This window comes from Pezoporus wallicus, unplaced genomic scaffold, assembly GCF_028554395.1.
Source record: "Pezoporus wallicus isolate ANWC-B61680 ecotype Strahan unplaced genomic scaffold, APGP_CSIRO_Pwel_v1 contig_8403, whole genome shotgun sequence".
NCBI classification, from domain to species: Eukaryota; Metazoa; Chordata; class Aves; order Psittaciformes; family Psittacidae; genus Pezoporus; species Pezoporus wallicus.
The window spans coordinates 402127-426462 of NW_026641953.1; the positions used below are offsets into that span (position 1 = coordinate 402127).

The 24336-nt window shown below is 46.5% G+C and overlaps 1 protein-coding gene across 4 annotated transcripts in view; it reads right to left on the reverse strand.

Annotated features, from left to right (window-relative positions):
• Window positions 1-2643: 2643 nt before the first annotated feature.
• The window catches only part of FERMT2 (FERM domain containing kindlin 2), a 51079-nt gene continuing 29386 nt past the window's right edge, over window positions 2644-24336 (reverse strand). Inside the window, exons 3-16 of one of the 4 annotated variants that reach the window (XM_057426339.1) lie at window positions 21955-22089; window positions 18311-18343; window positions 17622-17847; window positions 17378-17480; window positions 16944-17051; window positions 15205-15339; window positions 13030-13079; window positions 10329-10453; window positions 9017-9123; window positions 8429-8650; window positions 6267-6287; window positions 5631-5755; window positions 5266-5407; window positions 2644-3998 (exon numbers count right to left, since the gene is read on the reverse strand). In XM_057426339.1, the coding sequence (XP_057282322.1) occupies window positions 3825-3998; window positions 5266-5407; window positions 5631-5755; window positions 6267-6287; window positions 8429-8650; window positions 9017-9123; window positions 10329-10453; window positions 13030-13079; window positions 15205-15339; window positions 16944-17051; window positions 17378-17480; window positions 17622-17847; window positions 18311-18343; window positions 21955-22089 (1706 nt within the window). In that variant the 3' untranslated portion in view covers window positions 2644-3824. The remainder of the gene's footprint in view (window positions 3999-5265; window positions 5408-5630; window positions 5756-6266; window positions 6288-8428; window positions 8651-9016; window positions 9124-10328; window positions 10454-13029; window positions 13080-15204; window positions 15340-16943; window positions 17052-17377; window positions 17481-17621; window positions 17848-18310; window positions 18344-21954; window positions 22090-24336) is intronic. The other 3 variants (XM_057426342.1, XM_057426341.1, XM_057426343.1) reach the window with 3 other exon arrangements.

The window sequence follows — 24336 nt, forward strand, 5'->3', positions numbered from 1 at the left end:
AAAAAGCCGTATGAATCCCAGCCGACACTGCAGCCAGTACCTTGCTCAGAAAGGCATGCAAAGCCCCATGGCACACCGAGTGGAGTGGTTTTTCACCCTGGCAGCCGGTTTGCATCAGAACCTTTCGGTGAAGTAATTTATTCTTTCCTTTCCTCTCCTCAAGGTCCTGGAGAAGGGTCAGCAAGGGAGAAGCATCCATCCCCCAGCCCTGCCCACTGATGTAGGGCTGGAGTAATCCCATATTCAGGCACCTCTGATGCTTGTTTGGGTTAAAATGAGGTTTAAGCAGTGCTGTTGGCTCTGAACATCTATCCCCATAATGTGCTTATCAAGATAGTTAATTGTTTTTCCCCCAGGGCAGCCACCAGATTGTGGATGTCAGATGGTTACTGCTCTTCCTCACCCCAAGGGGCTGTGGACACCCACAGGCTGGTTTCTCTTCTCTTTTGTTTTTAATTTGGTTTGCTTTGTTTACCTAAAAGGGTCACCCATGGCCAGATTTCATTGCATCAGCAGAATAAACCTCTACATCTCCCTTCAGTGTTGGTGCTGCAGGAGCTAGGATTTGCATTGCCAAGACCTCCTCATCCTCCATTTTTTGCTTTAATGCCCAAGCACCCTCAAACGCACCCAGCCTCTGACACCTCTCCCCAGCACATCGCTGGAAACCCTCTGCACCCACCATGTCCTGGATTCCCTTCGACTCAGCATCGTCCAGCAGTGATGTCCGATGATGACGGGAGAAGCGGCAGAGCAAACAGCTCCTGTTCTCCTTGTCCTCCTGCTGCCTGGCTGTCATTGCCGCCTGTCCCTGGGGTGGGTCCTCCGTCCCCTCTCACAGGCTCCACTCTCAACACCTTCCTCCCCAAGCCATCTTGCAATGTGCTCCTTGTGCTCCCTCCTCACTCCTGTGTCCGGCCTCAGTGTGTAGCAGTTCCCATTGTGCTGTATTTTATCTCTTCAGATAAACCAGTCTTTTTTATATCCCCCTGCACTCTCCTCTCTAACAGCTCGTTTCTATTTGTGTCTTTTAATCCTAGCAGAAAGGAAAGACATCCTAGAAACCCTGGCAGCCTCCTTTGGATCCCCTCAAAGCTCCTTGTGACCCTCTCACTGCTTCCCCGCTTCCTACCCAGCTTCTCCCAGCTCCCATCCTCGGGGTTGAAAGCAGTCTCTGCCTTCCCATGCCCCTTCCCCGACCTCCTCTACTTTTCTGCTTAGCATTTCCTGTTTTATCACCTCCCCCAGCTGCAAAATCGGGCCCCAATTCACTGTAGTGGAACCGTGTGGATGTGGCCAGGGATGGATGGACTGGGGACAGGATGCACCTTCTCTTCCCACCTTTCCTTTCCCCGTTACACCTCCCCACCCCACATAACCTCAGGCTGTGGAAAAGGAGGTAAATATTTTTGAGCGAGCCATCCCCGTCACACGCTCATCTCCGATGCTATTCCAGGCCAGGCACGTTCTTACTGCTGTGCCTCACCCCCATCCAGCCAAGATCCCAGCGCCGCCTGCCAGAAGCGTGCACGCCGCTGCTGCTCGCGTGCCTCCTAGGGCTGCCCGGGCTTGTTCGGCAGTGGGGAGCTGCCAGCACCCAAAAGAACAGGCGTGGGGCAGGGTTGGGAGCATCCCCGGCACGCCCCAAGCACACCTCTGCCCTGGCAATGCTCCCATTTGCAGCCTGACTGTGGAATGGGAGGAATCGCCCGGCACCATCAGGCCACCCATTCCCCTTGCTTTTATGGAGCAAGAGTGCAGCCAGTCCAAGAGCACAAGGATCACTGCAGGAACGCATCAGTGATGTGGAAACACACGATTTCCTCTGAGCACCCACCTGCAAGGGAGCAAATTCAGCTTGTGCCTGGGGAAGGGCTGTGGGTGTTGCTGTTGCTTGCTCTTCTCTGTTCCGCCCAGACATGCAGGTGAGCAGCCATCCTCACCTGCCCCCTTTCGCATCCCTCCTCACCTCCCTCCAGCCCTGCTATGGCTCTGCCATATTGGGATGGGAGAACCTGAAGCTGGGAGCTGAACCAGATGTGGCCAAGCAATGTCCCTGGCCCGTCCCTCAGGGTGTTTTTGTGCACGGAGCTCTCTTGGTGAATCCCTCACTGGCTTCTCTACCCAGGCAGCACCCTATTCCTGCACAACAGCACTGTGTGTGCTGGGCAGCTGGTCAAGGGCCCTCACTGGTGCATTGTGGCTGCAGGATCTCCCACTGTAGTGCTCCCCTGTGGCAGCAAACCCAGTTTCATTTCACTGCCAAATGAAGGGCTGAAATACACTGGTTTAAGGCTGACTTGCAAATCTATCTTCCTTTTTGCCATTGTGACTGAGCTCAATGCTCCACCAGCAGTCTTCAAACTAGGTGATGGCAGGATACTGACTCCATGTGTCCTAGCAGCATCTTTCCCTGCATCCCTGGGCTGCTTCGCCACTGCCTGCCTGGGCAGGGAACAGGGCTTTGGCCACTCCTGGCCCATCCCTGTATTTTGCTTTGCTTTTGGTACCATTTTGTTTCAGAAAGCTCAGGATAAGGTGTTGGGAGGAAGTGTAGGGATGGCACAGGGTGGTTGAATCACATGGGATACGCTTAAGGCCCTGCTGTAGCGCAGTTGAAGCACAAAAACCAGGAGCAGCAGCTGAATATTAAATAAAAGATTTGACTTTTATTTAAAATAAAATGCATTTGTATATAGTCCTGAAACCACAGACTACAGGAACACAACACTGGTTATTCCTCAGCATTAAGTGGGGCAGGAGATCCCTCTCTGTTAGTGTTAATGCAGCGCTGGCTTAACGAACAGGGAGGTCCTGGCCCTGGGTATGGGTTATTGAGGGTGTTGTGGCGCAGCTCTGAAATCCCATTTAACTTAGATAAAAAATTGCTGGACTAAAATTGTGGGGTTTTGGTTTTTGTTTCCTTTTGTTTCTTGGTTACTCCCCGTACCCCTTACAGACATTCTAGACTTAATGCTGATACTCCAAATCTATGCAGTATTCTAGCTGGCTTGTGAGACTAGTTAAAAAAACTGTACAATTTTATAAAATTTGTGTTTTTTACATTAGTTACACAAAACCTGTACTTCATAGACCTTTACTTCATATTGTAATGAAAAAGTTTGCATATCATAGGCAGAACAGTGACTATGCTGGTGAATACTAAAAGTGTCATAATACAATATGGTGTAAAAATAAAATAAAATTAAAAAAAATAAGACAATATAAATGATTATCAAAAGGCAAGTTAACAAATAAAACCAAGCTATAACAGATTAACGGAAGGTCATCTTCGAGGCCACACGCAACTGTCTTCAAAGTCATGTCAGGCACCTGCAGCAGTCCTGGTGCATGTAGTGTGAAAGGAGAGATGGCAGTTCTACTTACAGGTGGGACGACTTCCAAATAGGTCACATGTACAGAGTAAAAAACACAAAGAAAAAGAAAACACTCATGCATTAAACATGATAGACTTCATATAGGTTAAGCCCTGGATGGCTTTACAAGAAGATGGCTTAGAGTTCTCATAGAAAATTGGCTATTTTAAGTCAGTCAAATCTTATCCTGATCTGCCCATCAGATTCTGTATCTCAAGGCCAGTAGCACGATCTCCCTGGCCCAGATGCGGTCTTGTTACAGCAAATTAACAGAAGTGCTCATTAGTGCACACAGATTAACTGGTCTGGTAATGCAAAAATTGTCATGATAAAAAAAAGATACATTTCAAGCTTACTTTATTAAGCAGCATATTTCAAAGAACAGCTTTTTAAAGTTAAATATTAATATGGCCATGGGGTTTCCTCTCGGTGTACAGTACATGGGACTCACACCCAACCACTGGTCAGTTTGTAGAACATCTCTTCATCTAAGCTCTCATTCTGATCTTTCGCTCGTGTCGACAAGAAGATGTAGCCGCCGATGAACTCGTGAACCACTTTGCAATCCACCTCCGTGCAAATGAAGGACACCCGAACGTCATCTGCAAACTCCACTGTCACCTAGAAAGCAAAACCGCAGCGTTAGGCTCACCCGAAGGACTGGCGCTGCCATACGCTCTTCCCTCTGTCTCATTCTCCTTTTTCTGTTAACCCAGATGCCTTTTCCAAGCAAAAGCCAGTGACAAAAACGATGATTTGGACTTGATCCTTATGGCTTCCTTCCAATTTGAGATATTCTATGATACAGTGACTATTATTCAAATGTTTAGACACACAAATACCTCTTACTTTTATTTAATTTTCTATTTTATTTATCTTTTTATTTATTTACTTAAATTCTCATTACACCTTTCATTCTGCCGTGACTCACAGGTAATTACCCAGCACATCTGCATCTCTCAGCGGTATCTTTTCACTTTTTCCTGTGAGTTTTGGTTTTGTAAGTGGAAATTTGGCTGTAGAAATGCTCAGTGGGGGCTGGGGGGAGCTCATTTTGCAGTGACTGAATAGACTGCCTGTTTATTGATGCCTGTTATTTTTTTGTTCCCCCATCAGCGACAGCTCTACAGGAGGGAAGGGAATTCCCAGCAGACTATCCGAGACGAATAACTGGGATATTCGGGCTTGCAACAGAGTCAAAACAAAGACTCTGAGGCAGAGGGGAAGCTGAATAATTTCTCTAGCAACTCTTAATGACTGCAAAACGTAGAAGAAAAGCCCTCACGTATCCCTGGCAATTCTGATGAGATGTTCCACTGAAAAGGAGCAGAGAAAGTTTGCTCATCCAAATTTAACAGTTGGGTAAAAGCCCATCTTGGAGCCTAGTGATGGCTCTACTGTTGCTTTTCATTACTTACATGGAAGTTTGAGCTGTACTGCAAATAAAAGGAATTTTAGTGCATATAAAGCCGGTCCATTTATGTTATTGTTAGGGTCAAGCCTGAGCATCAGTTCTAGTCTGATTTTATTTTGCTGCCTTTGAGTGGGTGTTCAGAGACCAGAGAAAATGGTTATGCAGGAAGCGTGTAACTGTGTTAAAGACAGGTTCAGGGTTTGCTGTTCTTTTGTTTAAGGGTCATATTCAACTCCACCAACAGTTAGGACAAGCTCTGCTAGATCTCTAAGGAGGGAGAAGAGGAGGGAGGAGAAACTGTATCACATCAATGCAGCTGGATGGGACATGCTTTAGAAAACAGCACTGTGAAAACCTGACTTTTTACAAGCTGACTTACAAAGTTGAATTAACACCCCCCCCACCTCCGAGAGCAGCGCCTGTCTCCCATCACAGGAGCAGAGGAAGCACCTGAGGTGTAAAACACCAGCTCACCATTTTAATCTCCCAGTTCACGTTCCACTGCTTCATGTTGCTGAACCGCCAGGTTTTGACGGCGTCGCCCGTGCTCGCGTCCATCCGTATCAGCCGGTTGTAGGCAATGCCGATCAGCTCCTCCTTCTTGCCCCCCTGGAACCTGTGACACAGTGAGAGGTTAATAAATGCATGCCTGCGATACACAGCTACGTGTGTTAAACTCAGCAGCTGAGTTAACATATAAAATTGGGGTTATGAGCCAATGCAATTACTGCTGTTTGATTTCAGTTCCACTTCCATTTCCACAGCTAAGGATGTGCTGCATATCTAACTTGCTCCATGCTCATGAAACCCCTCCTGTTCTTCCCAGCAGACCCACCAACCTTGCAATGAAATGTGTGATGCCGAACTCCGGCAGCGACTGCCAGGCTTGAATAAACCGCATCTTCGCCTCGATGAGGCTCATCTGGGCAACGTTCTGATGGGCCTCCAGGATGCGTGCCGTGATCTGCGGGCGGTGAGACACACCAGCTTTAGGCAAGGGGGTCATTAGTGGCATCTCGACTGTCATGCGAATGGGTGATGACTTGGGAGGTGTATGGGTGCCAGCGTGGTTATGAACACACACAATCAATTTCTACCCTGAGGTCTTATTTCAGCTATGACTGCTCAAACCCCGTGACCACAGCTGATAACGTGGAGCTGCTTTTGCTTCGTATCTCCAGACATATAAAAGCAAATATAGATCTGAGCTGTCTGGAGGCAAAGAGCTGCTCAGGCTCAGTCAGTTTAAGATGCAGGATGTGAGCAAACGGTGGGGCAAATTTCTGGTGTAGGGTTTCCAGTTTCACAGCATGAATCATTGGGGACCATTATAAAAACCACACAGGGCCCACGTTTCTCGGGCAGAGTGTAGGTTTTGCTAGTCTTTTCCCTGCTGTTCTCCAAACTGAAGGGGCTCTAGGCTATTTTAATCTTTATCTTAAATTTATCTTTATTTTATTGTTGCTGTCACTTACCAAGTCTCTTACATAGCCTGGCTGAAGATGGCAAGGCGAAATAAAAAAAAAAGGAGGCAGAAAGAAAAAAAAAAGAAATCAGAAATAATGGCAACAAAGCAAAGAAAAAGTGTAAATTAACTGCAAACCAAAGTTCAAGCAAAAAAACCACATGCACAATTTCTTAGGTGAAAAAGCAGCCAAAGTGAACATAAGGACGGAGATAAGATAACACTTGCCGCTTGTGCTGGCCCTGCCTGAACACTGGTGTGGTCCTGGCTGCCCAGCACCCTATAGAGATGGTTTTGGTCCTGCTGGTGAATGAAGGGGAGAGTGAAGCTGCCAGCTCAGAGGAGAATTAATGTCCTCATACTCCTCCCCGTGCCTCTGCACGAACTCAAGCCCACTTTCTATGGGTCATTAACTCAATAGCTCCTTTTATGTGAGATATACAGAGAGATGATGGGGATACTGCTTGGGGTAGCAGGCGGCTGGAGGAGAATATCAGCTGGGCTTCCTGGGGATGCATCTGCCCTTGCAAGCCAGCAGTACACTGCTCTGACACTGAACCCCAGGAAGGCACCTGAGAGCTGTGAATACACTTAGTTTGTGTTGGTTTGGGTTTTTCTGTATTTAGGATTTGGTGCTCCCCAAACCCGACCTGCCAACCCTAGGCTGCTGCAAGGGCATGTGGAGATGAACATCACCCCAGTGGGTCTGGGGCTGGTGTGGGACCAAGAGCCTCTATAAATCCTCCAGCAAGGCCCACTGCCAATTCCCATTTCAGCACCATCTGTGGGCTGCACGACCTCTTCCTCCTCCTTCTCCTTCCCCATGTCTGGGTGCTGAGGGACCCTCGTGGCCAAATTCCATGCATTCCTGCAGCCTCCATCCCTCTGTTCCTCCCAGCTGAGTGCTGCCCACAAACATCTTCCGCTGCCGCAAGCTCTGCCTCTGGCCATAAAGGAAAAGCCTAAATCTGATGTTTAGCCCATGTCTATACGGGACCTGGTGTTTGCATCGCAGCTGCCGGTCCAGCGTGGCGAGGGAGAGGGCTCATGCCCATCCCCATGGTTTGATGGAGGTTATTTTTCTAATGAGGATACCTGCACAGTAAGCAAGTTCTGCAAGCTAATATTTTTCCAGGTGCCTCCATTTTACTGAGTTCAAGCCTAGAAGGCATTATATGCATTAAAATGGTATATTTATGCAGCCTCTCCTCTATCCAAGTGGATATAAAAGCTTATTCAGAAGAATAATAAGGGCTATATAAAATGTAACTCTACTGCCAGGAAATCATCATGCTTTGCCAGTAAAAAGTTACATTTTTCCTGCTTCTCTGACTTGCAGCCTTCTGCGTTTGGAGAAAATCGTATCTAGCTACAGCCAGCCTGAAGCACACAGGCTGTGAAGCTACAGCTGAACGATTAAGTCACAGAAAGGCCCACAGAGCAATGACTTAATTATTTTTACTGCTGTTCTGACATATAATGTCTCTCAGAAAGTTATGCATTTATTTCCAGTGCAGAACAGTTCAGCCCTGTCATGCACAGACCGAATGTAGCGTGGAGTTCAAGCACAAGTCACAGCAACTCAAAATGAAGCAAATGTTTCAAGGACTGGCATTTGGAAGTAGTGGAAAAGCGAAGAGAGAAATATGCAAACCGCATTACAGCCAAGTCTGGATAAAGCACTGCAAGCAACTGCAACTCTGCTGATCCTGAGGATTTCTGCACGGACTCTGTGCAAGGGAAGGGGTTTTAATCCCAGCACCGGGACTGACTTCATCTCACCGCTGCTACATCTGTGAGGGGAGAGATGGGGGCAGCTGACCCATGCTTTGCTGCACTGTTGCTCAGTAGCAGCAGGGGTAAAAACCATTCTCAAAATGTATTCAAAGTAAATGTAAATGAATTTTAAATGTGTTTAACAGTTCCCTGCTGCCAAAGCTGTGTACGTGCAGCATCACATAATGTATGGCAGAATTAAGGTCATGGGTGTCATCCCCAGGTGCTGGATCGAAACCACACATTTCAGTCGGCATCTCATTTTAGTAACCACGTGCATCCGATTAAGTGACACATCCAAAACACACAGTGTTAAACACCAGGTACCGCCGAAATGGGTGCACGGTCAGCCCGGTCCACACCAACACCGTGCCGGCAGAGCGGGTGAGCACGTACCTGCTTGTTCTTGTACTTCTTCAGGTAGCGAGGAGAAACCAGACACTCGGGATTGATGTCGGTGTTGATTTGTTCTGGGATCAGCTGCGGGTCTGGGTTCAGATGCTGCATTTTCAGGAAGGAGAGGATGTTCTGCACTTCCATGCCGTAGGAGCTGTCAGCCATCGTCTTGCCCTTGGAGGCCAGGCGGCAGGCAGCCATCCAGCTGGCGTACTGCGTCTCCTGCCCCCCGAAACAGAGACCCATGCCCATCAGAGTGGTGGGGGTACCATCTGCCAGCCCCAGTTAAACCCCAGGGAGCCTTTATTTCCCTTCCAGCCCAGGAGACTGAAGCACACACAGAAGACAGGCAGAAACCCAACCAATGAGTAGACTATAACCATGGGACAAAGCCAGGGAAGAGCAGGGGCTAATTTTCTACTCCAAATTCACGCGTGTGTCCACATGCAACACTGAACACAGAGCTGAGACACGTGAGTGCATTTGCTGTCTTTTTTTTTCTTTTATCACCAGCTACATGGCCCATCTGAACATGAGCTGATGGTAGGCAAAGGGCAAAGAGACAGCCAGTCCAAGTGATAAACTTACATTATCGCAGCGAAGCCAGATTTCATTCATTCCCTCCGCCACCGGAATCAGAAGTTTGATGTTGAACTTCTGACCAGAGATGTTCACATCAGGGGTGACTTCACATCCTGCAATGAGGCCAGGGTTTAACAGGGGTGTCAAGAACCATGCTTTAAAAAAAGGGGGAAAAAAACCCTAAACACAAAGGAAAAAAAGGAAAACCAAAGCTCTCCTATAAAAAGTGTTTCCTATGACATCTCAGCACTGCAAAAGTTTTGCGCCACATCTCTGATGGATGAACACTCTACATAGCAGGGACAAAAACACTTGTCCAATGTCTCTTTTTCCAAGTGACAAGAAAAAAGGGTGCAAAAAAGCAAGACCTGATCTAAAAGCAAGGGAGCCAAAGCTAAAGCACGCTTGCAGAATTCACCTTGTAGATCCTGCCTGGCCTTGTGAATGGACCCGATGGCTGGCATTTTTATGGAATGGTGGGATAAGGTGGCAGGATGGGTGGGGACTCTCAACCCCAAACCCCTATACATCATTTTAGACGGGCACATCGCTGCTATAGTCACTAGTGAGGTGTGAGCATCCCACTTTTGGTGTCTGTAGAAAACTACAAGTGGTTGCATAAACAGTGGGGGGTGATGAACTGAACCAACCAAGTTAGCCTGGGCACTGCTTCAACTCTGCCTCCGAGATCTAGAAGTGCCATCAAAGCAGATATGCCAAAAGCTCCCAAAAAGGTCCTGCAGGCCAGGCTTCACCCTGTCTGCAGCCTGAGGTCACCTGGCTTCACATGTCCTGCCTCCACAGGGAACAAAATGAGCTCTCTGCAGTTCGGTGGCTGCTGGAGCAGGAATGTTTCACTTGACGTAAGAAAAGCCAACAGCCGCAGGAATTTAAAAACTCATGTGCAAAGCTCACAGGGAGTGATAGAGCAAGGCTGGTCCCAACCAGCACCAGGGAAAGGTGGAACAAAAGTTAAAGGCAGCAGAGGAAGAGAATGGTCTGTTCTCTCCAGCTCAGGCTTATTCTCTGCTTGGGAGTTAGTCCAATTCCTTTGGACAGCCATGACAAAAAGGAGAACAGCAAGTTGTCTCCCCATGCTCCTTGGGAGCTGGTGGGTTGGGGTCACAAGTACCATGTACTCACTTTCTAGAAGTCTAAACATATACCATTCTATCAAACCCAGCCACCCTCATTCCTTTAAATGTATTTACCCAACCCTAGGATGGCATCCCAAGAAGATAAACCAGTGTGAAAAGAAGATGCAAGAGGACCAGCCTATTAGTACAATAAAATACAACAGCATTTACACTTCTTTTACCTCTCAGGTTCATCTGGTGTGCAGGAGTCCCATTGGATTCCTCTTTGCTTTTATAGCAGGAGATAGAGGTATCTTTGAATGTGCACCAATATGGCTTGTAGCCTTTCAACGTCAGCTTCTTGGGCCTGCCAGACAAGTTGAGGGACATAAAATTTAGTTTAAGCTCCTAAACCAAGCTGCTGCACCAGGAAACTCATTTCACCCTTGAAAATCTGGTGTCAGTAATCTGGGACAGTCCCTGTCTGTAAGCTCAGCCACCACTCATCATCCCTTCACTACAATGGTGGGTTAAGAAATTGAGCTGTAACTGCAAGTTTGGATTCTTCGATCCCATGGAGGTCCCACTAATTTGGGGCAAGGTCAGGGGAGCTGGAGAACTGTATTACAAGAATAGACCTGTCTACAAACTGCTGTGAATTATGCCTCTTCACCCACCACATTAAACTGGAACCACTTTGCTCAAGCTCTGAAAGGAAGCGGTACTTCTAACAGATCTGTCACTCTGACAGTACTGAGAATACAAGTATATGCATGAGTACACTTGTTGTTTTCTTTTTAAATACTCCACTTTACATCAGAAAAGGTTCAGTTCTTTTCTATGGAAAACACGGATTTTGCTTGACTCTGCATAAGAACTGATGGGGCTGCAAGCCTGCAGCAAAAGTGACCACCTGGCATGGTGGTACCCTGAGCCTGCTCATCCCACCATGAGCCCAGGACCTTTCCAGAGCTGCAAGTTTCTCAATTTCTTAACCCCAGTTAATTTCTAAACCTTATTCACAGGCTGTGTTCGCAGCCTCTCCCTGCAGTGCACTTCTCACATCTCCATCCCAGAAACAGCTGCTGAACCCTCATCTGTAAGAATCACATGTGTGATGGCCCCGACTGCTTGTCCTTGAGAGCTTGTGATGGCCCTCTGCATTTTCATTTCCAAGCAAAACCATGCTGGAGGCTGCTCAGGGTGTGTGAGTCAGAAGGAAATTGGGATGGTGTGGGAGAAACACAGTGTCTGAATGAGCCTCGCTGCTCCCACATGACTAATGGACATCTGAACTTGAAGTATCTGCTGCCTCCTTCTGTCTGTGCTGGTTTTCCTCCTCCTAAAGCCCTGGCACACATAGCCCTGTCCTATACAAACTTTACAACTGCAGTTTCTTTTGAAAGCTGCCTCCCACTACAGAATTCACCAACCTCGAGCCAAGCCATCCTACACGTGCAGGTTTTTCCATCCTTCACTCTCATGCTTTGCTAAAGATGCTTTAATACATCTTTTGGCTAGCACAGGCAGTAACATGGGTGGCAGGGGAGAAAGAAACATCCCAAAACTGCAGCAACACCAAGCATTTATAGGGACATACATGTAGGAATTCTATGTAAGGCATACTAGGGACGTATGCTGCAGCCCCTCTTCAGCTGAAGTGTGACAAGAAGCATGTCCAAAGCTGGACCATCTCCTAATGTCATGTCATTTATGTTGGGTTCCTGGCACTAAAATACCACCTGGCCAACATTTTTAGGAGCAAATGGCAATTCTGTGCCTCCCTGCCATGGCAGGACAGCCTCAAATCCCAACCCAGCACTTGGGGCTTGCATCAGGTGAGGAGCCAACAGCTTCTTGCTGCTTCATCTCCTGTCCCACCAACTGGCACTCCAATTTGCAATTAGCTCCCCAAGTCATGCCTCATTTTATTGCGAACAAGCACACAATAGCAAGGGGATGTTCAAGGTGGGGGGAAAGCCACTCAGATGCAGGGCACAGGCTGCAGCCCTGAAACTTTGCCTCAGTTAAGAGGAGACCTTATTAATTCACCTTCAGAGAGGAAGAAAGAGCTTTTCAGAGCAGAAGTGTCAAGTTCTGGCTCCAGAACCAAACAATTAATAAAATAAAGGCTTCTTCCAGAACTGTTTTGCTGGCTACAGCTTTTCTTCTATATCCTATAGCTATGCTGTGGAATCTCATCCATATTTCCAGTTTCCAGAATGTTCACTGGAACCCTTGCTGCAGCAGGCAATAAATTGCAAGAGACGGTCGTGGCTGCCAAAATGTTACTCCAAGTCCAGACGTTCCCGGTTTCCACGTACCACCGTCAGAGTCAAAGCAAAATATAACCACCCCAAACTAAACCCTGAGTGAGCTGGAAGAGGAGCAGAGCAGAGTCAGCTTAACCTGCTCCTCTTGGCAAGGAGAGGGCAGAGTGACTGGGATCTCAGCTCTTTAGAATTCACCCAGCCTCTTCCAAACCAGGAGGAGGAGTAAGGTTTCTATGTTCCACTTCTAATTGTAGGATGCCTTGATTATCCCCTGGGCATTAAGTGTGTGACAAACATCCCAGCACGCACTCCTGGCTACGGGATGCAGGAAGCTTTCCTGGAGGAATGTGTACCTGCTGGGGTGGCAACAGTGGGAAAACACCCTTTGTATTTAAGAACTGATCAAGTTCAGTATCAAGTATTTCACTAGTGTGTAATAGTGACTGTGCTACAGGATAAAGTAAACTGTTTTAACAGTAAGAAAGCACCGATAGTGAGCTGCGCTATTACACAGCGATTGCCTGGCGGCTTTTCACAGGAGAATAACGTAGTGTGTGCAGCAAGATCTTAAGGCCAGGACATAAATTTAAAAAAGGATTTAGGCGATAGGACCATTAATTATTCACAGGCATTACCAGTTTCACAAGCACCCCTTCCCATCAGCACTTACTTGAAGACTTTAATGTAGTCGGCGAGCTCGGGGATGGAAGTGATGTCACCCTGAAAAGAAAAGATTACCCCATTCACCCGCATGCCAGAGTGGGGCCGGGGTGCTGGGTGTGTGAGAGAAGGGATGCTGCGCAGGGGAGGAAGCCAGGGGCAGCTTCACTGAACATCAGGGCTCAGGGGTCATGAAAATGCTCCTGAGAAAGCCTCATCCACTTCACAGGAGAAGCAAGCAGAGAAAAATCCATGGCACAGAAGTGCTGTCTGCAAACCAGAGGACAAGGTTTTATTTTCCTTTGAGGAATTCCTGCTGCTGCTGGAGCCAATTCCCACCCGCGAGGTCACTGGCGGTCACACCAGCTCATGTTCGCATAGGGGTTTTTCTCTTCCCTTAGTTATTTCCTTATGCTCCAAACAAAAGGAAAAGATGCTGCTCTGCATGTCCATGGAGGACTAGGGAAGGGTTTTCTGACAGTCTGGAAAGGTTTTCTGCTCCCAGCTTTTTAAATATTGATGTTATTTATATTTAAATATGTTATTTAAATGTTATTTATGTTATGTTTATGTTATATTTAAATATTGATTATATGCAGGAGAAAAATATACAGGGTGGCACTTGCAATTCCCACAAGCTCAAACTAAAGGGTTCTCGAAGGACAGAGAAATCAAAGACTGTTCCAACAGCTTCCAGTAGCAAGCCAGTTTACTTTCCGTCTGCAGTGAGCAATGCTGTTTATAGATACCACAGGGAAAAAAATGCAGAATCTAAACAAACAATCCAGTAATTGCCCATTATCCGTATTCAATTACTCGAGTGCATCTGGAAATGGCTACTGCTAGCAACCCCTACGGAAAGGGATGGAGAGTTTTGATGAATCATTGTCATCTTCCCTCCTCTCTGGCAGGGACTGTTCCTAAGCACTGTGCTTCAAATCTGGTTTTGCAAAGAAATTATAAAGGATCTCTTGGCGATAAAATCTTGGCATTCTTTCTGTCGCACCAAAGGAGCACTGCTGTCCCTGCGGCGACTGGTTAATATTGGAAACCTCTGCTGTTATTAGTGCTAGTAAAGCAGGCTAAGTATGGATGTTAACTTCAAAAAGATCCTTCATGAGCACTTAAAGAAATTATATGAAGTGTAAGACTGGAAAATTTCAGGGATTTTAGGGTTTGAAAGGACTTAAAATGAAACTCAGAGATGACATAAATGCACAAAATGCCTGGAAAAGCTGTCCTGGGCCAAGTCTGACTGGACTCAGTCCTTTCTCTGCAGTTTACTTCTTGGGCTTTACATTTTTAAAGGTGGAAAACCACTGTCAAAAGAGTGTATCGGAAAAAAAAGCTGAGAAATCCTCTGAAATAGTCATAGCCCACTCCAGGCTCAAATCCAGTCCATTAAAAATAGGGCTTCATAAGCATAAGTTATTTCTGAAAATCACAGCAGCTGTTTTAGGTGCTGTAAAACTTTGCCACGAATTAGAAACAGTGGCAGAGAAACCTCAGCGTGAAGAATCCAGTATTTTGGGAAGTCAGTAAGTGAGAACAGAAACCAAATTAATTTTAATTCAGTTTTCCATTATTTTACTAAGGAAAGTGACTTAGTGCAAGGGGGTGTCGGTAAGACCCCAGCTCCTCCAAGATTTCTCCAACACCATTTGGTCTTATGATCCCAACAGGAAAAAAAGCAATACTGCACTTGACTTTTGCAGCAATGCAGAGCTGGGCACACAGGACAGGCTGAGCTCTCCCTGCTAAATTAACTGTGAACACCCAAAAAATAGAAGGCAGTTTTACAGCTTAAATGAAGCCTTTGGTTCAGTACATGCATGTGATCAAAGACGTTTTTACGCTGCCTTGGGCTCAGAGCAGAGCTCCAGTTTGGTGCTGGCCCCATGTTGGACACTGCCCAGGGTCTCCTCCTACCAGAACTACCCCTGGATACTTAACAAAAATACCATTTTAAGGAAAATATTATTGGGGTCTATGTTTTGTGTTGCTTCACTGAGCTGTGGGCAACTTCCTCATGCTGTAAGAGCAGAAGTACAAAAAAAAAAGGAGAGGAAGAAAATAAAAAAGAAAGGATCCCTGGAAGAATTCCCAGCTTGGAATGATTGTGTTCCTGCTTGTGTGAGGTGACAGGACACACAAGCCATTTGCCACCAGGTCCTGCAACCCTTACCAGGATCGTTGACGTTTTGCCACCCTCCAAAGTAATTTCCAGATCCAATAGTGCAGCATCCACCTCATCCACATCCTTGTCACTGTTGTTCAGGTGGTTTTCAGAGGACATAATAGACAGCTTATTGATGTGATACTGAAAGGCAAGGCACAGCATTTCATTGGGATGCTCCTGTGATCTGCTGGATGCTATGGGATCATCACAACACAGCCATCATGCTTGGGAATCAGAGTGGAAAAATGGAGCTGTACCCTCTGCATAAACAGAGGCCAGCAAGTGCTGAGACTGAGTGCAATTGTGTCAGGAATGACCAGCTTGGCTGTTTTCAGTCCAAGGAGTTGGTATAAACCCCGAAGGACTGCTCTGGACTCTGCAGAGCAGAGCTACTCTTTTCACAGCATCGCAGACTAGCTGAGGTTGGAAGGGGCTCTGGAGGTCATCTGGTCCTACCTCCACCTACAGCTACTGTCCAACACCATGTCCAGTTGGCTTCTGATTATCTCCAAGGATGGAGACAGTCTCAGCTCTCTCAATCTTTCCTCATCGGAGAAATGCTCCAGGATCTTTATAATCCTTGTGGCCCTTCACTGGACTCTCTCCAGTATGTCCGTATCTCTCTTGCACTAAGGAGCCCAGAACTGGACCCAGAACTCTAAGTTTGGCTTCACCAGTGCTGAGGGGAAGGATCACCTCCCTTGACCTGCTATCAGTGCTTTGTCCAACACAGTCTGGGATACCATTCACCATCTTTGCCCCAAGGGCACGCTGCTGGCTGATACTCAACTTGGTGTCCATCAGCACCCACAGGTCCTTTCCTGCCAAGCTGCTTCCCAGCTGGATAGTCCCCAAAACATACTGGTGCCTGGGATTGCTCCCCCCAGGGGCAGGACTCTGCACATCCCCTTGCTGAACTTCATGAGGTTCGTACTGGCCCGTTTCTCCAGCCTGCCAAGGGCCCTCTGGTGAGCAGCCTGACCCTCTGGCCTATCAGCCACACCACCCAGTTTGGGAAGATGCACTACATCTGTTTTTTCCCCAGAAAACCAAAACATCCACAAAATCTTACAGGAAGGTCCATGCCCAGCCCACTCTGGACCGTTCAGGGAGGTAATCTCAGTCTTTGTATTTGTTTTCACTCTTTTTTCCCTGGAGGGGCCCTAGGAGCAGAGAGCCCTGCTCTTGATGGAGCTATTTCTATATCCTACAGCAACGAGGCGTGCCAGACCACACATAGTAAAGGGCCTCCCATCCGTCTTACAGAAGTCAATAGCAGGTGTACTATTTATGCCAAATCATGCTGAGTATTTTATAAAACAGATAAATAAATAGTTCTGGGAAACCCACAGATTATCACCAGCTGCTGGGGGGGCAGCGTGCCAGAATGCACAGTTCAGTAACCTAGAGTACTTACTGGGTTTTTTTAAGAAGGGCAGACCTTAAAGTTAAGATAGACAGGAACATGTTTGGTTAAAAGAAGGCCAAATTCCTTTTCATGAGAAGTAAGCAGCAGCAAATATTTAAATTGCCTAATAAGCTCAAGTGAGGACCAGGAGACAGGAAATGATCTGACTTCTACAAGCATGAGAAGGCCAGGCTCCATCAAAGACAAGGTGGGGCTTAGAGCACCAGTTACAGGAGGTTTCACTTATTGTGTTAATCAATATTCATTAATAGAGACATCTGCAAAGCTACAAAAACAAGTTTAACCAAAACTGTAAGCGTCTCAGGCTGTCTCCTACCTGCAGTGCCGCAAACATCATCATTTCTTCCTCTGTGCACTCAATCTCCTCCAGCAGAATAGCCCATTTGGACTGCTCATACAGCTGGTTGATCCTGATCGCGTCGTACTATGGCACAGCACAAAAACACAGACTGGTTGTAAAACACATTATCCTAGCTCAAGACAAACCACTTCATCTTTCATTTCAATGCAGTGCCTCAATCTAAGACTGAAAAGCCTCTACCACCAAAGCAGAGTGGCCTTAAGCATCTCTAACAATACCTAAGCATTAGCAAACTGGTACTTGGGAGCATGCAAATTGGGCTTGCTGCCTGCATAATTGATTTTCAAAGTAGTGGAGGATTTACCAAAACAAAAGCACACTGGAGATACAGGCACCCTTTGCTCAAAGCCTTTGTCTGTAAGATGTAAGTAAAATAAATAACTCTGTACCTTTGGATTCAGGTCAAAAAAGCTGTAGTACTTGAACCGGAGCAGCAAAGCCTCATTTTCTTTCACCTCCTGCTCCATAAGTGATCGGGACGAATCCAGCCATCTGTAAATTGTCAACATGGAGTAACACACACACAAAGAGCTCTGGTGAAGTCAGAGTGATGCTTTCAAGAACACAATTTAAAACTGCGTCTTGAAAAAAACCAAAAAGAGAAAAGAGCAGAAAACCAAATCCTTAACTCACCCTTGGTTGGTTTTGGCTTTATCTAGCAACGCCTGTGGCTTGTACATTTTTGCTAAGGACTCTGGGGAGGTGACGGGCTGGCTCACAGCCAGGATGCCCGGGTTCCCCTCTGACAACGCACTGTCACCAAACCAGGCTGAAGTGGGTGACAGGGGACTGCCGTCGTGAGCGTCGTATGTCGGCGTCATCGTTTTGCTATACAGTCCTGGGCTTGAATATATGTTTCCTACCAGTAAGAGGAATAAAAGCTGGGAGTTAGCTTAGGGCCAAGCCCTGCCTTCTCCCAACCAATCCAACTCAGACACAAAACTGAAGCCAGTGGATGAAAAACCTTCCCTTTTTTATCATTTTTCTTCCTTTTTTTTTTCCGCAATGGGAAAACACTGTGCTGCTTGTTTTCCCATGAAAAGCTGTCCCTCTCTCTCAGCTCTTCTCCAAGAGAAAAACTGATGGAAAACTCATTCCAGCCCAAATCCATGGGAAAAGGCGCAGGTTTCCCACGCCAGGAACTCCTGCCCCCTGCAATTCTATGGCACCTGGGACACAAAGGGCCCCCAACTTACCGGTATTACCTGTTGCTTAAAGATTTTGGAAGTCAAAAGTTTTAGAGGAGCAGGAAAATAAACTAAGGGCGCAGCCAAAGAGACCAGAGGCAGAGCGCAAAAGTCCTCCACTGAGGTGGAGCTCACCTTTGACGGGGCCGATGTAAAGAATATCAGTGCCTATGGAGAGGGAAAGAAAGGAGGGAAGTGAGAAGGCGAGAGAAAGTCACCGGGAGAGTAGGGAAGGACAGAAGGCGAAAACAGCCATTTTCAGAAGAGGGCAGAAAGCACAGGTGAGGTTTAACCATCCAAATGGAGTGTCTGCAGCAGCACCGGTGGACTCGGCAGGCAAAGCAACCCAAGTGACTCCACATTATTCTACTCCTGATACAAGAAACAGCCGGGCATGGAAACGCAGCATTTCACGGACGGAAAAGCTTGCTGAGATGGCCAAACAAATTTGGTATTAATATGCTGAGCAAGTGGTGCAATTTGGTGCCAAACTGATCCTGAAGCACACATTACTCCTGGCCTTTTAAAGCTTTACAGCTCGTACAGACTCAAAGCAGACAAAATACCCCCCTTTTAAAATTACACACTTGAAGAGAAGAAAGTGGACCAGCTTGGTATCTCATACCCCAGAATAGCTGAGAGCTAAACAGTCCCTATTCATATCACTGATTTTTATGTTAAGAATATATAAGACCCAAATTTTCAGTATTAGGGAGGTTCAATGACCGTATCCTAATGTCAGTAATTCCACTGCATATGTACGCTGGGCAATAAGCTCAGCATCATTTGCTTGCTGGGCATAAATCTGAGCTTCAGCACCTAGAAGGACCAATAATAAACTGGATTTTTGGGAAAGAGGTGCGTCCTTTTTAAATCAGAAGCCTACCTAGATGTACAATTTGATGCACCCAAATTCTGCCTCTACAAGCACTATTAAGGGTGTTTAAGCTGGTGTGTGGCATGGTTGAGATGCCACAAGCAAGGTTTTCTGTGCCACCTCCTACTGCTGCCCTGAACCACCACCTTGGGCCATCCTCCAGCTCCTCACTCCAAACAATCCCTCCTTTCTAAGTGCACAAGGAATGACAGGAAGTTGAGCTAGACATCTGGAAAAGTCTAAGACCAAAACAATAGAAAAACCTTTCCAAACTCTGACTTTTTGTGATGGGTATCACAGGGAACAAAAAGAACAGGTTACATCAGCAGCATCATACCAATAACAGACAACATCTTTGAAAGGAAACTTAACATAGAAACACGATTTTGAATTGTCTGACGGGATGGAAAATGTAAGTGAAAGCTGTCCATTGGATCAAAAAAGAAAATCACCAGGAAGCTTTAAATGCTCCTGCTAGTTTTGCTGGCATCCCAGCCTGGATTAATGATGTGGGGAACCAGTAAGCATTGTGGGTACCTGTCATCAAGACAGACCCAGCAAACCAGACATGAGCAAAAAAGCAGGAGCAGTGGTCAAGGGATGAAGGTATCTACCTTCAAGCTTCACGCTTGTAAGGAGAAGGCCAAGGTGACTTGCCAGGTACTAATACCAGATACTTATACTTTGGGAGTTGGACTCAGTGATCCTTATGGTCCCTTCCGAGTTGAAATATTCTGTGATTCTAAGATTATAAAAGCAGCAGAAACTTGCTCTCCCCATGGACACCAGAGCAGAGCAGTCCAACAAGAACCAGCAATAAACCACCATCACCACCCGTAAATCACATCCTGAAAGATGCTCTTGCCTCCTCTCCATCTGGCCTCACAGTGTGCCTGCCTCAACCTTCCTGTGGCTCAAGCAGACAGAGCTGAGCACAAACTGGATCAACAAAAGAAAAGCTCACTTCTTGCCCCAAATTGGGCAGATTTACCCATGGACATCTTCCCACATTCCTCCAATCAAGTGTCTGCTCCAGAGCAGCAAAACTTCTCCTCAGATGTTCTCCTCATCACCTTCTCCAAGCATCTGAAATATCTCAAAATAAGCTTCTCTTAAAAAATGTGCCCAAGGCAGACAATGTCATGGGAAGTTCCAGCTGAAATAGCTCTAAGTTTGGCTAACTTGTAAACAAGTGAATACAGGTCTTCTAATGGAAAGTGTTGGGCAGCATTTACTGTGGGTTTATTGACAGCTTTTTACATGGTTTCATTGCCAGATAGGAGGTACTCAGTGACAAAACATGCCTGTTTACATCTACAGGCACTGAAACAGCAGATCTTGAAATAAAACTTGTTTTACAGAAGCATTCAGCACTCAAATTAATGTTGGAACAATGCTAGAAACAATTTATTCAGATTAAAACCATGCCTTTTAACTAATGGCACCTCAACATGGCAGGTAGCTGCAGTAATTAATCCTACAGCAAAAATAATTTCATTCACAAGGAAAGCAAAACCATCAAGACAGTTCAAAGTGACTTGTTGAGAGACCAATAAAGAATTAAAATAAAACCCTACTTTTTATGTGCATTTCCCCCCAAAGCAGGCCAAGTATTTCCTATTAATCTAATGGAGATGCTCTCTGCCAACATTGACTTTTGGAATGACTAATTATGGACTTTTAAGATGCAAATGCCAAATGAAAATTGGCTGGAGCCTTGCCTGATGCAGGGAAAACTCCCTGAGCCAGCAGTGGGAGAGAACAAGCCCAGCAGTATTTTTAAGTATCTGAGAGAAGAAAGAACAAGACCAAAGCGAAAGAAGGACTGTTTTTCCCTCGCCACAAACCTGTGATGATGGCTTGCTCTGGAGCCTCAGCAGCTCCAGGGCACTATCACCTTCACTCGTGCCTTTCTGCTTGCAAGCCTAGAGCCACCAGCGGCACTGACCACACTTTTACTTCAGTTAATTTAAGATAAATTAATACAAGTTTACTGAATTCCAAGGTATCTATTTTCTTTTTTTTTTTTTTTAATTATTGCTGCCCTGTTTCCCCCTCATCACCGCATTTAAAACCGAGATCTCTGGCATCCAGACACATCTTGCTCGCCTGGCACTGTGCATCACTGTGGCTTTCTCTGCAAGTCCATTTGGGCTGAACTGCCCCCACTTGACCAACTTAATGGTTTTCGCTCCTGCCATTTGCCTTCAGACACCAGACCTCCAGCAGCTGCGGGGCAGAACTGAAAAAAACCCTCTGGTTGCAAACCTCCCTGCATCAGTTTGCTGAATGCGACAAGAAATGTTACTGAATCAGCAAGGTTCCTGTGTTAGCAATTCTCTTACCAATGCTGCTCTGGTTCTGTAAGCCAGACTGGCAAAATACCCCCCTAGCAATAAAAGTTGGGTGTTTTTTTTTTTTAGCATTACAATCTGTAACTACACCCCTAACACAGAGGAACACTAATTAATAAAATACTAGGTTTGTGGGGCTATAAATCAGGAGTAGAACAGTGGTACTGCCTAAAAGACACCTGGAATTTGACATTAGGAACGATTTTCCATTTAACTCCTTTCTTAACAGGGTAAGAAAACCTTTCAGTAACACAATCTGAGTGCTAAAGTGGTCACACTTGGTTTCTGTTTTATTTTATAAAGTCTGGCGTTGTTCTGCTCCCCTATATGCGTGACAGCTTTAGGCATGCATCTGTGCGACTGTGACCGAGTGCTGCAGCCCTGGATCACTTGTGGAATTTATCTGGGGTCTGTTTCTTGCACAGACCTTAAGGAATTAGGCCAGACTGATACCGCTACGTCATCTCCCTCCCCCATTTTATCATCTTTTAGAGTCTTGCCGACCCCTTCCCTGCAAGCCCATCCTCACAAAGCAAGCCCCAGCTCACCAGACCCCGGCGTGATCAGCGGACCCTCCAGCTCAAAGGCGTCATCCTCACACTGATCATCCAGCTTCTTCTTTTTTTTCTTTGATGGATCTCTGGGTTTCCTCAAAAGGGAGAGCTCTTCCGGATGCCTGATGTCTGGGAATGAAATGGACCACTTTTACAAAGGGAAGATGGGAAAAAAAGGTGTGTGGGGGGAGAAGAGTGATCCTTCCTTTAGGAACAACATCCAGTAACATGCGGTATCTCTCTCAGCCAATTTTCCTGCTTTGCAATGGCTAAAAATCAAGTTGAGAACATTTTTCCCACAAGCCTGTTGGAAACAACCACTGTCCTTGGGTAGAAAGTTAACACAGCATTTGAGTAAAATGCAGAATCTCCCAAGCACAGCCACTCAAACAGAAATACAAGCACTGCTAGACCCAGTGACAGAGCATAGCACCATTCACAATCATAAGCATAACCATAAATACAAACATAAATACAAACATAATTCACCATGTATATCCCTATTTAAGCACCTAGGTAACAGGCCAGGTACTCTCACTTCCATAAGAGCAATACAAGAATTAAACCATTCATTTACTTGTAAGACTGGAAATTTTAGAGCCTACAATTAAGACACCCACTTTGTAAAGAGATCTCAGAATCACAGAATCATAGAATAGTTGGGGTTGGAAAGGACCTTAAGATCATCTAGTTCCAACCCCCCTGCCATGGGCAGGGACACCTCACACTAAACCATGTCACCCAAGGCCCTGTCCAACCTGGCCTTGAACACCGCCAGGGATGGAGCATTCAGAACAGAATCACAGAATCCTAAGGGTTGGAAGGGACCTCAAAAGATCATCTAGTCCAACCCTCCTGCAAGAGCAGGGTAACCTAGAGTACATCACACAGGAACTTATCCTGGCGGGCCCTGAGTATCTCCAACGTAGGAGACTCCACAACCCCCCTGGGCAACCTGCTCCAGTGATCTGTCACTCTCACAGTAAAGAAATTTTTCCTGATGTTCCCATGGAACCTCCTATGCTCCAGTTTACACCCATTGCTCCTTGTCCTATCACTGGACATCACTGAAAAAAACCTAGCTCCATCATCCTGACACTCACCCTTTACATATTTGTAAACATTGATGAGGTCACCCCTCAGTCTCCTCCAAGCTAAAGAGACCCAGCTCCCTCAGCCTCTCCTCATAAGGGAGATGTTCCACTCCCTTAATCATCTTCGTTGCTCTGCGCTGGACTCTTTCAAGCAATTCCCTGTCCTTCTTGAACTGAGGGGCCCAGAGCTGGACACAATATTCCAGATGCGGCCTCACCAAGGCAGAGTAGAGGGGGAGGAGAACCTCTCTTGACCTCCTAACCACACCCTTTCTAATGCACCCTAGGATGCCATTGGCCTTCTTGGCCACAAGGACACATTGCTGGCTCATGGTCATCCTCCTATCCACCAGGACCCCCAGGTCCCTTTCCCCTTCACTACCGCCCAGCAGGTCAGCCCCCAGCCTATACGGGTACATGGGGTTGTTCTTCCCCAGATGCAAGACTCTACACTTGCCCTTGTTGAATTTCATCAAGTTCCTCTCTGCCCAACCTCCCTGGGCAACCTGTTCCAGTGCCTCACCACCCTAACAGGAAAGAACTTCCTCCTTATATCCAATCTAAACTTCCCTTAAGTTTTAACCCATTACCCCTTGTCCTATCACTACAGTCTCTAATGAAGAGTCCCTCCCCAGCATCCTTGTAGGCCCCCTTCAGATACTGGAAGGCTGCTATGAGGTCTCCACGCAGCCTTCTCTTCTCCAGGCTGAACAGCCCCAACTTTCTCAGCCTGTCTTCATACGGGAGGTGCTCCAGTCCCCTGATCATCCTTGTGGCCCTTCTCTGGACTTGTTCCAACAGTTCCATGTCCTTTTTATGTTGAGGACACCAGAACTGCACACAATACTCCAGGTGAGGTCTCACAAGAGCAGAGTAGAGGGGCAGGATCACCTCCTTCGACCTGCTGGTCCTGCTGCTTTTGATGCAGCCCAGGATACGGTTGGCTTTCTGGGCTGCAAGCACACACTGAAGCCGGCTCATGTTCATTTTCTCACCAACCAACACCCCCAAGTCTTTCTCCACAGGGCTGCTCTGAATCTCTTCTCTTGGCCAAAGTGTTTTTTTTTCACAGCAAATCTCTCCCATTTCCCTGTCCAGAACCAGCCTGAATAATTTTAAAACCATGTAATTGAGGAGTGTCACAGTGTGTTTGTGTTTTAAGCCATGGGACTACAGGAGGGTAACGAAAGTGAGGATTTTAGGGCCATTTCCCACTGTGGCAGTGCTTTGCGTTCGCTTCTGCTGCAGTCACTTCCAAAGAGGAAGGAGTTTTCTGGAAAAG